The following is a 12,154-nucleotide window of genomic DNA, read 5'->3' as shown; positions in this document are numbered from 1 at the left end:
CAGGCCAACTCCTAGTGTCAGCAACAGGCTCCAACAACGAAAAGAATGTCTCAGGGTCCTTCTCATTAAATTTAGGCAACAACCGTAAGTTCCCAACAATATCAAATGTGTCCGGGGCACGACCAAAAGAGGAGCGACCCCTAGGTAAATCGACCCCTAGGTAAGTCACCTTCCCAGAGCAAACTCCCTTGAGAGCTTTATATTCCCTAACCAGCTCTTGTTGCAGCTTGATTTTAGCACGCTCAAAATCTTGTTTAAATGCCAATTATTTTTCATACTTCTCACGATCATGCTCTAGCTGTAACAGAAGCAGGGATTTCTGCTGTTCAAAAAGACTAGGACTAACGGATGGCGTGGCCATTAATGTTACTGGGAGATGGCGAGAAGGCAGAGGCTGCCCCAGTGGTAACTTCAAGAATAACACTCCATCAGATTGGCCTTCAATATTCACCTAGTAGAGTTTTAGACATTTCACTAATTTCAACCTTGTAGTGTTCAGCAATCTTCAACAGCTGTTCTTTAGTACATAATTCTAACAGTTCCTCTGACAGAAAGCGAATGAACTCTACTACGTAAGACACCATAGTCACAAGAAAATACAAACAAATCTCGCTCTTCCCCTCTGAGCACACCAGACCACAACCAGAAAAATGACAATCACACTGGGCACCACAGAATAGAGATATGGAGCTTCCCCAAAATCGACAATAACTCAACTCTAGTCTTTGTGTGGATTTGCGGTGGGTAATTGCGCACTGTAGCCCACTGGCAAGGAAATAAACCACCCAGCACGCTGGCAGATTCCCCAAAGACACAGATAAAATAAACAAAATAACCATGCCCAACGTATTCCAAAGTGAAACACATCGCTAAGCCTAACAGGGGAAAAAGAAAGGCTATAGCTCCAGGTAGCAAGTTTCACTACACTACCCAAATTTCCCACTGAGGTACACAGCCGATTGTACTCACCTTAGACCGATATCCCACAGCGAGTAGAGCAAGAGTCTCCAGCCTCGGCAGGGTCCTGGAAACTAACCAATATACTTTCTCCAACGCAGCACACAACCAACTATCCACCACAGTGGTAAGTTCACCAAACAAAGGCAAACACTGGGCCTACCAAACATTACAACTCAAAAGCTGTAACAAAAGTCAAAGCACCTAGAGTTCTCAACATTAACTCCACGTTTTCTCCCGAACACAATACCTTCAAGATCCTGGATGAGCCCCCACTTGTCACGAACCGGCTCGAAGTTCGTAACAAAAAGGAGACAACGTGGAGATAAGGAATGACAAAATATATTTATTAACTGAAGTAAACTAAATACAATTAACAATGGTGTGTGTGTGTGTGTAATCAGTAGTGTGAGTGGTTGCACGCATAAATGTGATGAGAGATGCTGAAAGGTGTCAACGCAACCGAAACAGCCACAACCAAAATATATAAGTGTGTCTGCATGGAGAGTCCTCAATGAATGGGGAAGAGGTGTATTTATCCCAGGACACACCCAGGCCCAGGTGTGTCCCATGTCGCTGACGACCCTCCCGGCTCCGCCCACCGACATCCTATTAAGGAAAACAAGGGCAAAGAGAGAGAATTCGGCAGACAGTGGGAGGGTCGTCACAAACTTATGTGACTTGTTAAGCACATTTTTTTACTCCTGAACTTATTTAGGCTTGCCATAACAAAGGGGTTGAATAATTATTGACTCAAGACATTTCAGCTTTTTCATTTATTAATTGGTAAAAATTTGGACACGATTCCACTTTGACATTGTGTTGTGTGTAGGCCAGTGACCAAAAAAATCTAAGTTGTATCCATTTTCAATTCAGTCTAACACAACACAATGTGGAAAAAGACAAGAGGTGTGAATACTTTTCAAATTGATACTTTTACTAGCTGTTCCTGTATACTTCCAGTCATTGCGCTAATGCTAGTTAGCTATTGCGCTAATGCTAATTAGAAACTTCCTTCAAACGGTACGCAGAGACATAAAAATGGTATCCATGAGTTCATCTGACTCTGGGTAAGTAGAAATGGGGCTTATGTTTGTAGCAAACAGAGCGAGCAGTGGCACGAATGAGAGCCACGAGCACACAGCCACCGCTTGCTCCCTGCAGCGCAGTGGCGCGCATCAGTTAAATTCAGATGGTGTCAACATGTCCATGCATTTAGGAGTAGAATGTCTTTTTAAAGTCACCAGAAGTGACCTCAGTCGTTCTGTAAACCCCCGCTGCTGAAAAATGCCCTAGGGGAAACGCTGCAGGCACACACACGGACAGCTCTCTCTTTATCAGTCATTCAAATATGCAAGTGGTGTTAATTAGACAACCCTGTCATTAGCTCCATAGTGACAGCGTTTGGGGCAGCTGCTGTAAAGCAGGGCTTAATTGATTCGGTGGTAATTTGCAGATAGGGTAGATTGCCAGTGATCACAAGCGGGCTGCTGTTCTGGCTAGCACACATCCTCTCTACGTCTCTCTACCCCCCCTTTCTCTCTTCTTGCACCGTCTCTTTTTTCCCCCCACTCTTACTACGCCTGGAAGGAGAGCATGATCAACGGATACACCCAACCCTCTTTCCTAAGCACAGATTTTTGCATTTGCTCACCACCCTCTTGCACTCTCCTCCACTCAGTAACCCTTCTTTCTCCCTCCCTCTCTGTCACTTTTTCTCTGACGCCACAGGGTCCACCTGGTCCCCAAGGCTCTCCTCACCCCCAGCCTCCTCCCACTAACACTATGATGGGACCCCACAGCCAGGTACCGCTGCTCTCTCAGGATGTCCCAAATTATTATAGTACACTACATTTGACCAGGGCCCAGATCAAACATAGTGCACTATCTAGGAAATGGGGTGTAATTTGGGACGCAACTGCTCTCTGTTGGCAATCCTGTTTCTTTATATGCTTTCATATTGGGAAGACTACGGTCATTTCACCCCACCCATGCCCACTTGATGTATGTCTGTACCCTCTATGTCCTTTGGCTTGATGCTTTTGGCGGCAGTGCATAATCACACTTGTTTTAAAATATGTTATTGGAAACTATACCATTAAGCCTCATTTATACCCTATGCAATTAGCTATGCAAAATGGCCATTCTGCGTACTCTCATAGCATATTTGTAACACGATACAACTACGCAGGGTCGCCATTTTGTGTAGCTAGTTCTTGTGTTGCGTATTTGCATAGGGTATAAACTAGTCTATTATGTTCTATTAAAAGTGAAACGTATTACTCCGTCTGGAAAATCAGTGAGGGGGAAAAATGCATGGCTGTTCAGTGTAATTGTTGTTGTGAAGGAAACACTGATAAATGTATTGCGGTTTAGTCTTTCATGAACCTACGCGTCGCTGGGGGCCCGCGAGGTCCCCCTATCAGGATGGGCAACCAGGTAAACAAACTACTGTACCCATAATTCTCCACCACCACTACAGTACTACCATCAGTTTAACAAAAGAGCCTTACTTCAGTATGAGTTGTTGTTTGATAACATGTCTTGTCGTTGTTTTATTTGACGTGTGTTCACCCCTCCCTCTTCTTCCTTGTAGCCTCCTGGCGGTGGCCCTGGCCCCCATCCCATGCTCCAAAACATGGACCACACACGACCACAAGGCCATCCTAACTTGGGACCGATGCAGAGAATGAGTGGCCCTCGAGGCATGGGCCCTATGGGGCCAGGACCCCAGGTAGACCACACTACTGATATGCCCCAATTCTATTACTTTTGTCAGACTAGTACTGTTACACACCCATCTATGAGCAGCTAGTATTTCTCAGCAGTTTGCTTGTAGTCTTTCAGGCTAGCCCATTCGTTTTTGAAACTGCTCGTGCAACATCACCCTTCCAGTCGGTCTCCTTGGATTCCAAGTTGTTGATTACGCTTCAGACACCCACCCCACGAACCATGTCTTTCCAATCCCCCCCCTCTCTGGTTTTGTTTATGGTAGTCTGACACCTTGGTTGTCATTGCAGAACTTTGGTGGTGGGATGCGGCCTCCACACAACTCTATGGGCCCCGGGATGCCAGGAGTGAACATGTGAGCCTCCTCTCCATCTTAATACATTATACATCACCAGTGTATGTTGATATCTAACGGGTTTCCCTTGCTGTATTGCAGGGGCCCAGGTGCTGGACGGCCATGGCCCAATCCGAACAATGGCAACTCTGTGAGTCCAATTTCCACTTTAGACACACACACACACACACACACACCATGATGTTATCGGCTCAGATTGCACCGGTCTGTGTCTGTCCTCTCTCAGTAAGAGCTCTGGAGGCCCAATGCATTACCAAGTTTCCCAGTTCTGGATGTAATTGTAGTATTATGTATCCCAGGCTACGTCCTAAATTACTCCATATTCCCTTTCTGGCGTACTACTTTCGACCAGGGGCCTTTTTGACTCTGTTCAAAAGTAGTGCACTACGTAGAGAATAAGGACACTTGGGACACACCCCATAGATACTGATGATGATGATGATATGATGATGCTAAAACGATGAATGGTGATGTTTTGAGAGGTGAGTACATAAATCCCATTCCCTGTTCCTGGGCAGTAATGTTTCTGTTGTGATTTATTCAGATGCCTTACTCATCACCTTCTCCTGGAGCGTACGGGGTAAGCACTCTCTCTGATGAGCTCTCACACACAAACGCACACACTGGCCATTACGGCAGTGTTTATATTTCACCCATTTGAAGCCACTATTGTAGTATTGTCTTTCGATATTCTTAATTGATTGTATTGGTGTAGGTAGAATCTGACCTGATACAGATGCATTGCCTGTATTGTGATTTCCTGTTGAATTGTAATAGTTTTGTGTTCTCCTGCCACTCCAAAGGGAGGTTCTGGTGGAGGGGGACCCCCTGGGACCCCCGTTATGCCCAGCCCTGCTGGTAGGTACACCAAGTCTTCACTGAGGAACATGAATGCATGTCAAAATGTCGTGGCAAATAACCTTAGTCTTCAATGACTGTTTGCCATGTTTGGCTGTTCTCATTTACCTAACGTACACTAGTCTATTGATCATCATAATCTATAGTGATCTGTGTATGAACCACTTTTCAGACTCTAACAACTCTGGGGACAATCTCTACACTATGATCAACACTGGACCTGGCAACCGATCAAATGTGAGTCTCCTTCTCGCCCCAGCCCTCTCCTCACATTTGTTCCAGTCACGCTGTTTCACGTTTCTTCATCGCCAGATGTTTCTTCCAGTCATATCTTTACGAGTTTTCTCGTCCTCCATAATGAAACTATGCTGCATCCCAAATGGCACCCTATTCTCTACATGGTTCCCTACCTTTGACCAGAGCCTTAAGAGGGGGGCCCTGGTAAGAAGTAGTGCATTATGTAGGGAATAGGGTGCCATTTGGGATGCACACTGTTTCTCCCTGGCCCAGTCTCGTTTGATAGTGGTGCTTGTCCTGTTGACATGTCTAATAAGGCAGTGCTTGTGTCTCCTATGCTGCAGTTCCCTATGGGCCCCGGTTCTGACGGACCCCTAGGCGCCATGGCGGGCATGGAGCCACACCACATGAATGGATCGCTAGGTAACACTCTACTCCGCCACTGTTACAACACCAGAGCTGCAAGTCTCAATTTGGGATTTGGTTTAGGGAATAACAGTATTGACTAGTGTATGACTGTCTGGGAATAGTTGCAGACTCAGTCAATCTGAACGTATGGTACAGTACCAAATGGCACCCTATTCCTTATGTAGTGCACTGCTGACCATGGCCCAAAGGGTTCTGGTGAAAAGGGGTACACTGTATAGTGAATAGGGTGTCCTATGGGACGTACACCGTGTAATAGACAAACCAGTGATGTGAAGCAAGGAGACGGATTCTCAGCAGAGGTGCCAGGCTTTCGCTTAATCTGGCCAAAGAGGCAAGGAACGCTTCCACCGGGCACCTTTTGCATTATCAGTTCAAGTTAGAATGGAAGGTTTAAATTTTGGACTGTGAATTGTTTTCTCTCTTTCTTAGGCTCTGGTGACATGGACGGACTCAACAAGGTGACTATTATAACATGGCCATATATCTAGATTCCTATCAAAACATGACAAATCATTTTGACTTCCTTCATAAAACGTAAGCAATACATTTGTTTGCATCTACTACTTATTGTTTAGCCTGGTCCCAGATCTGTTTATGCTCTTGCCAACTCCATTTCTGTCAATGTCAAGAGTGGGTATGATGGCACAACAGACTGGCACTGAGGCTACTGCTAGTTGCCCAATTTACTTACTCTCTTTCCTGCCCTATCGTAGAACTCCCCAAACAATCTAAGTGGCATTAGCAATCCTCCTGGAACCCCGAGGGACGGCGACGAGTTGGGCGGAAACTTCCTGCACTCCTTTCAGAGTGAGAATGTAAGTTCCCTACCCCACCATGCATCTCTATGGACCGTTTTCATTAGGGCATGCAATAGAAAACGTTTTAAAAATGAGTTGTCCCCTACTTTTTTCTGTACAATTTTGTTCTGTTTGATGCCTAATGAACACGGCCAAGCTGAGGCCACTGTTGCCAGTAACAAAGCTTTAAAGAAGCCTATATGTACTGTAAGGCTTAGAGGGCAGTATTGACTCCAGTGGCGGTACCTTGACAGTCAGGCAAAGCCACAGTGACCGCATCATTGACTCTAGAGTGGCGGTGTAGTGTGGGGGCACTGGGCGGTTGCCAAGTAACCGTTTTGGCTTGTTTGTTTGTGTCAGGCCATTCCAATAGGCGTTCCTGATTTTGAACTCTTTCCCGTCTGTACCCCTCAGCAGTACTCTCCTACCATGACGATGAGTGTGTGACATCCCCCTGAATCTGCCATCACTGAGGATCTGAGCTCATAACAGGACATGGCCAAAACACATCAGCACAGAACCAGGGACAGGGTGCCATTTTGGTTCCACACAATTCCAGAATGCTGATATACACATTTTCAAAATGGCTGGTGACTTCTGCTCCTCCTCGTTCCAAATGAAGGACAGTTCTTCTATAATCACCACCCCAAGTGTGACGAAACCAGCGACGGAAACTACTGCATACATGACACGTGCTTTAATTATTGCTTTGTAGTGCAAGATGTGCAGAACCCGTTTCAGCTTTTGCCACCTAAAACACTGAAGTGTCCATTGTGAACTAGGAGAAATGTATCTTTTTGTTTTCATATTTCAGGTCCCGCGTTCAGCCACATGTAGTATGTCACAGAACTAGTCTGAAAACATGGAGTCTGAATCTGCCTGTAACTCTGTGACCACTCCATTGAATGACTTTGTCCCGATGTACTAGCTCCCACTATGTAGCCACATTTTCAAAGGGAAGTGGTGTGATCGAATTGGGCCTTAGTAAGGATAGGGCCTGTAACAGTTTCAAAGTGCTCAGTGAGGTTTTTAAAATGTAGGATCGGATGCGATGCGTCGATAGGGAATGTGTTTTGTGGGTTCTGTTTTTGTCGAGGAGAGCGATCTTATTCTGCACTGGTTTTATGTTGCTTTTTATTTAAACAGTCGGACTGCTGTTCTTGTTCGGTCAAGGGGAAAGCTAACTTGGGCTAAACCATGGGTGTGGATGCAATGGGGGGGGTGCATGACTAAGATCTTTGTACAACATACTACCTAGTGCTGCTCCAGTCCACATGTGGTGTCTTTAACCTCTTCCCTGCCTGTGCTTAACACTCTGTGCCCTTTTTTTCTCGCCATCGTTGTAGCAGTCTGTGTTTTCCTACTGTTCCATCACGGTGATGATGAAAGTTAAACCCATTGTAACCTGAGATGCAGATTGGTAGTTTTTTTTTTTTTTTTCTCAAGGTATTTTTTGGGTTATTTTTTTTTTTTAATATTTTGATACAAATTTGACTACGTATATTGGCCCAGTTATTTCAAGATTAGTTAAAGCTTTGTAAACCAATTCTAGTATCATAAACTTAGCGGCAGTCTTGTAAATGTGAACTTTTATTTCATTTTCTGTGAATATTAAGCATTATACACCTGTTGCTGGTATATATATTTTTTTTCAAATTGGGGGAAAGAGTGCTGTTAATATAATTTTACAATAACTTAACTTCTTGTCCATTTTTCTTTTTTCCTGTTTGCCACTTTTCAAAGCAAGTAGGGTGATTTGGATACTATTTAATTACCTTGACACTCTTACTCACATGTTTTACTATCGTTGTCTGGAACACATTAATTTCCATCCTAAATCCTATTTTCCCTTACACTAACCTTAACCCCTAACCTAAAATAACCGTTTTATTATCTGTGTGGGGATTTCCGGTACCCACGAGGATAGTAATACAAGCAGCCACACACACACGCTCACAAAATGCCCTGACTCACTCCAAATGTCTGACAATAGATATCAGGGAAGTGTCCAAGAGAAGAACTAGTAACAAATATTTAAACCTAACAGCTTGTGTACATAAATACATTTGTTTTATTCAAGTACACTCCAAATATTATTATTGCTGTTTTACAAAGAACAGCAGATGAGTCTTTCATACAAATTGGACAGACAGGAAGTGACTAGTGCTGGTGACCTCTTGTTCAAGTTCTGCATCCCAAATGGCACCCTTTAACCTATTTAATGCACTACTTTCAACTAGGGACCATAGTGTACTACTTTTGACCAGAGCTCTTTGGGATGCATACCCTGTGTCACAGCTCTTTTTTATTTTATTTTTTGGACCACTTTCATATATTGGATTAGGGCCTTTGTCAACTTCTACCTTACTCGAAGTACACAGCAAACACATTTGCAGTACAGAACATCTCTTGGCTCCGGTAGGTGTGGGCAACACAGGTGTCTGTATGGGGATCCCAGAGACTACGACTAGCCAGTACCAGCCCTCCATATCCTTGCTGCCCCTCTGGACCCAGCTGGCCTAGTGCCACAGTACACACCAGCCGGTAGCGGTCAGGACACACAGTCCTCACCAGAGCCTTCACCTCCTCACTCAGCGCCTTGACCAGACCACCACAGGAGGGGGCGCTATAACCCACCGCCTCCAGCCGAGATGACAGGAAGTCCTGCAGCATCTGATGGACCAGGCCGCAGGGGAACTTCTCGGCAGGCTGGGCCGAACCCCCTGGCACCTGAAGAGCAGAGGTGAATCCCAATTATATTTCTCAAGTCCTCCTCACTTCTCCAAATGCATTGGAGGACACGATCTGTGATTCCTCCCCTCTGCTGTTCTCCTCCAATGCACTTTGGGAAGGTGAGGAGGGAAGACACGAGGAATCAAGGACCTAAAATTGAGATTCAATCCGAAGAGACAGCCAGGGATGTGTCTTAACAGTCTAAAATTCCTCTGTCTTATCTCATTTCTAGGCACTGCTCTGAAAACACAGGAAAGGTAAATGCAACATGGCGGTTGGCCACCAGGAATTTCATTTCGTCTGTCCGGTTTCTTCTATATCAGTGCAGATGAAGGAAATGAGATGAAACAAAGCCACTTTAGACTGAGATATGCCCAGGCCAGGGAGAGGGGTAACTGTTGGCTAAGTGGCTAGACTACTGGTGAAAGATCAGGGCTGTTCTATTAAACAGTGATCGCAGTTACGTTAGTGTGTAGCTATATGAATGTGTTGATCTGACCTGCTCATTGACTATAACAATAGGTTTCCTTGCCGGGATGTTCCTCACTGCAATCTTCAGTGCAATGTGTTCCTGAGTACACACAATTAATAACTTAACAGAGAGATCCAGTATGACAACAGGGTCATATTCATTAGTGAACACCGTAGCAAAATACGGAAAACAAAAACAAGCGTTTCTTACAGGACAAGTTCAGGTCGTCCCATACCGTTGCTTCCATTTTGTTCCTAGTGAATAAGACCAATGTCTACTTATGTTCTATACCCATCATTTATTCATCCGAATTAATACAACGTGAAAGCTAAAAAGAGATACTTAACAGGCAAACTAGTGATTCAATTAGGTATTCAATAAGAAACACTGGGTCATGTTCAGTAGGGCACACCATTGCAAAACAGTTTGCATCAAACATAATTTTTTTTGTTTATATTCATAGTGAACTTCCCAGTTTCACTCTGCTCTTAAATGTTTTCTTCCTACTGAACATGTCCCATTGGTTTGAATGGGTCCTCTGGCTCCTTGAGGGGCTTTACCTTGACTACGTCCCAAATTACAACCTATACCCTATGTAGTGCGCTACTTCTGACCAGAGCCCTTGTCAAAAGTAGTGCACTATGTAGGGAATACTGTGCCCCCACCTTGAGTGCCTTGGAGAACTTCTGGGCGGCGAGGAGCCCTTTCAGGCTGAAGAGGGCCTGGGGTTTAGTGTGGGCATGAGCCTGGCTGGGAGCTGGCCTAGACGATGGCCTAGACGACGGCCTAGACGACAGCCTACGGAGCAATGAAGGGGCTGACACCTGTGATTAACATATAGACACAAAAGATCAGTGGACACACCATTTTGGTGGTAACCATTTCAATAATAAACATCTAGTAGATACACTGAGAAGACATTCATCGTTGCGTACTTTCTGTTTCAAGGCTGGACACAACAACAATCCAAATTGATCAGGCAACACTCATGTTCTGTTTTCTTTTTAAATGTTGTCCCCCGTTACAATAGTTATAGGTTTATATGGTGCCTTGTTGTACCTCTACTGCTTTGCTGCTCTTCTCCTGGCTCTCTCTCACTGAGGCAGTGGCTGGAACCTCGCTGCCTCTGGCGTCCTTGGCTGCCATTTCTAAACAGTAGTGGTAAGTAGAAGAGATGACGTCCAGACCACTTCATATTTGTTTCCCCATAAACCACACATTTGAAAATAATTTCAATTTTATGTAGCTGATATGGATGCTAAGCAAATAATCAATATCTACTATACAAAATGTCTTGTTTTACAATGCAACATAGCTCTGATCCAATAGAGCTCGGTGACCCAATACAGATGAATAGATGGTTCTGTTGAGGTTTTGCTCTTACCTGCCCAGGTTGGCTCTGCTGTGATGGGGAATGGACAGGAGCAATCGTTACACTCTTACTTGTTCCCTCCCCCTTATGTGCTTTCTGTGGGTTGCCTTTGCTACTCAGCCCCCCTCACCTTGCGTTGTAGCACTGCCAAGCTACTGTCACTGTACAAAATATTTACAGCAAACCAATATAAGGCTCTGCATTTATTCTGCACACTGGGCAAGCCCATCACTCTACTATGCTCAGGGCTGTATTCCAATTGAAAAGCTCATCCACTTGCATGTTGGCTCCTGCCTCACAATAGGAACTAGGCCTAAACTGCTTCAGTGAATCCAGTCGTTTTTCCTCACTTTACGCGTCCCAAATGGCACGCTAGTCCTGTTGCAATGCACTACTTTTGACCAGGGCCCATAGGGAGCTGGTCAAAAGCAGTGCACTATAAAGGAAATAGGATGTGATTTGGGACACATCCACTGCAACAGGATGTGGCCTGGCTGGGGACGAGCCAACCAACCTCTCCCTCGCTGGCTTAGGTCCTCCTCACAAGATTGTTTGGAAAGTTGTAGCAACACTAAACAGTTTGTTCACTGTATCCTAGTAATTCACATATAACCTTGAGTTATGATGCCTCAGGTTTCTCTTTGATTTTCGCATTGTGCTTTTTTATTTGTGCGTTTGTCTTACGAGCTGAGGCTGTCATGGGAATAGTATACACTGCATGGAGCCAGATTATTGACTTATCTTGTAAAAATGGGTGGACGTCTTGGCCAAAGTTCCTTCTGTCTTTATTCTGTTTGTGGTCTTGGTCCCGTTCCAGGCCGACATTGTATTGCATTAACCAATGGTGGCATGCCACGTAATCCACTGTGCAGTCGGCTATCAGATTCCGATATCATATGATGTGGTTAGCTGATATGTTAAACACCTATCCAGGCGTTTTTAGATCTGGCAGGCATCTGCAATATTTATTTTTACTGCTTGGGTGGTGACCTGTTCAATAACAACAAGATGAGGTGCGGTTTGTGTCCCAAATGGTAGTCAATTCCCATATAGTGCACTATATAGGGAATAGGGTGCCATTTGGGACAAGTCCAAGGTGAGGCATAGTCATGTGATGTGCAGATGGACTGATGAGAACTTCTTTGTCTCATCTTGTTACGATACACTGAGTTGACAAAACATTAAGAACACCTGCTCTTTCCATGACATACTGA

The 12,154-nt window shown here is 44.7% G+C and overlaps 2 protein-coding genes across 6 annotated transcripts in view; one reads left to right on the top strand and one right to left on the bottom strand.

Moving 5' to 3' along the window:
- LOC115158006 (single-stranded DNA-binding protein 3) overlaps positions 1-8,062 on the top strand; it is a 33,205-nt gene extending 25,143 nt beyond the window's left edge. Inside the window, exons 6-17 of one of the 4 annotated variants that reach the window (XM_029706451.1) lie at positions 2,689-2,763; positions 3,334-3,396; positions 3,554-3,691; positions 3,978-4,042; positions 4,124-4,172; positions 4,587-4,622; positions 4,846-4,900; positions 5,073-5,137; positions 5,482-5,560; positions 5,996-6,024; positions 6,280-6,381; positions 6,778-8,062. In XM_029706451.1, the coding sequence (XP_029562311.1) occupies positions 2,689-2,763; positions 3,334-3,396; positions 3,554-3,691; positions 3,978-4,042; positions 4,124-4,172; positions 4,587-4,622; positions 4,846-4,900; positions 5,073-5,137; positions 5,482-5,560; positions 5,996-6,024; positions 6,280-6,381; positions 6,778-6,810 (789 nt within the window). In that variant the 3' untranslated portion in view covers positions 6,811-8,062. The remainder of the gene's footprint in view (positions 1-2,688; positions 2,764-3,333; positions 3,397-3,553; positions 3,692-3,977; positions 4,043-4,123; positions 4,173-4,586; positions 4,623-4,845; positions 4,901-5,072; positions 5,138-5,481; positions 5,561-5,995; positions 6,025-6,279; positions 6,382-6,777) is intronic. The other 3 variants (XM_029706452.1, XM_029706453.1, XM_029706454.1) reach the window with 3 other exon arrangements.
- A 354-nt stretch (positions 8,063-8,416) lies between these two features.
- LOC115158007 (tctex1 domain-containing protein 1-B-like) lies at positions 8,417-11,366 on the bottom strand. Of its 2 annotated transcripts, XM_029706455.1 has the most exons (5): positions 10,953-11,366; positions 10,628-10,716; positions 10,234-10,392; positions 9,596-9,667; positions 8,417-9,093 (listed from the first exon to the last, which is right to left on the bottom strand). In XM_029706455.1, exons 2-5 carry the CDS (start codon positions 10,712-10,714, stop codon positions 8,728-8,730), a joined length of 684 nt encoding a protein of 227 aa, XP_029562315.1. In that variant the 5' UTR covers positions 10,715-10,716; positions 10,953-11,366; the 3' UTR covers positions 8,417-8,727. The 2 variants fall into 2 exon arrangements, with proteins under 2 accessions (XP_029562315.1, XP_029562316.1); XM_029706456.1 differs by lacking the exon at positions 9,596-9,667.
- Positions 11,367-12,154: the final 788 nt, after the last annotated feature.

Source organism: Salmo trutta, chromosome 22 (assembly GCF_901001165.1).
Source record: "Salmo trutta chromosome 22, fSalTru1.1, whole genome shotgun sequence".
Classification (NCBI taxonomy): Eukaryota; Metazoa; Chordata; class Actinopteri; order Salmoniformes; family Salmonidae; genus Salmo; species Salmo trutta.
This window is presented reverse-complemented; position numbering and strand designations above follow the sequence as displayed.

What these genes read in the sequence shown, in the direction of transcription:
- LOC115158007 (XM_029706455.1), bottom strand. Translation starts at nt 10,714, where the DNA reads ATGGCAGCCAAGGACGCCAGAGGCAGCGAGGTTCCAGCCACTGCCTCA. An exon ending in AGAGCAGCAAAGCAGTAGAG is followed by an intron (nt 10,393 to 10,627) that starts GTACAACAAGGC and finishes TGTTAATCACAG; the next exon opens with GTGTCAGCCCCTTCATTGCT. An exon ending in AGTTCTCCAAGGCACTCAAG is followed by an intron (nt 9,668 to 10,233) that starts GTGGGGGCACAG and finishes GTGTGTACTCAG; the next exon opens with GAACACATTGCACTGAAGAT.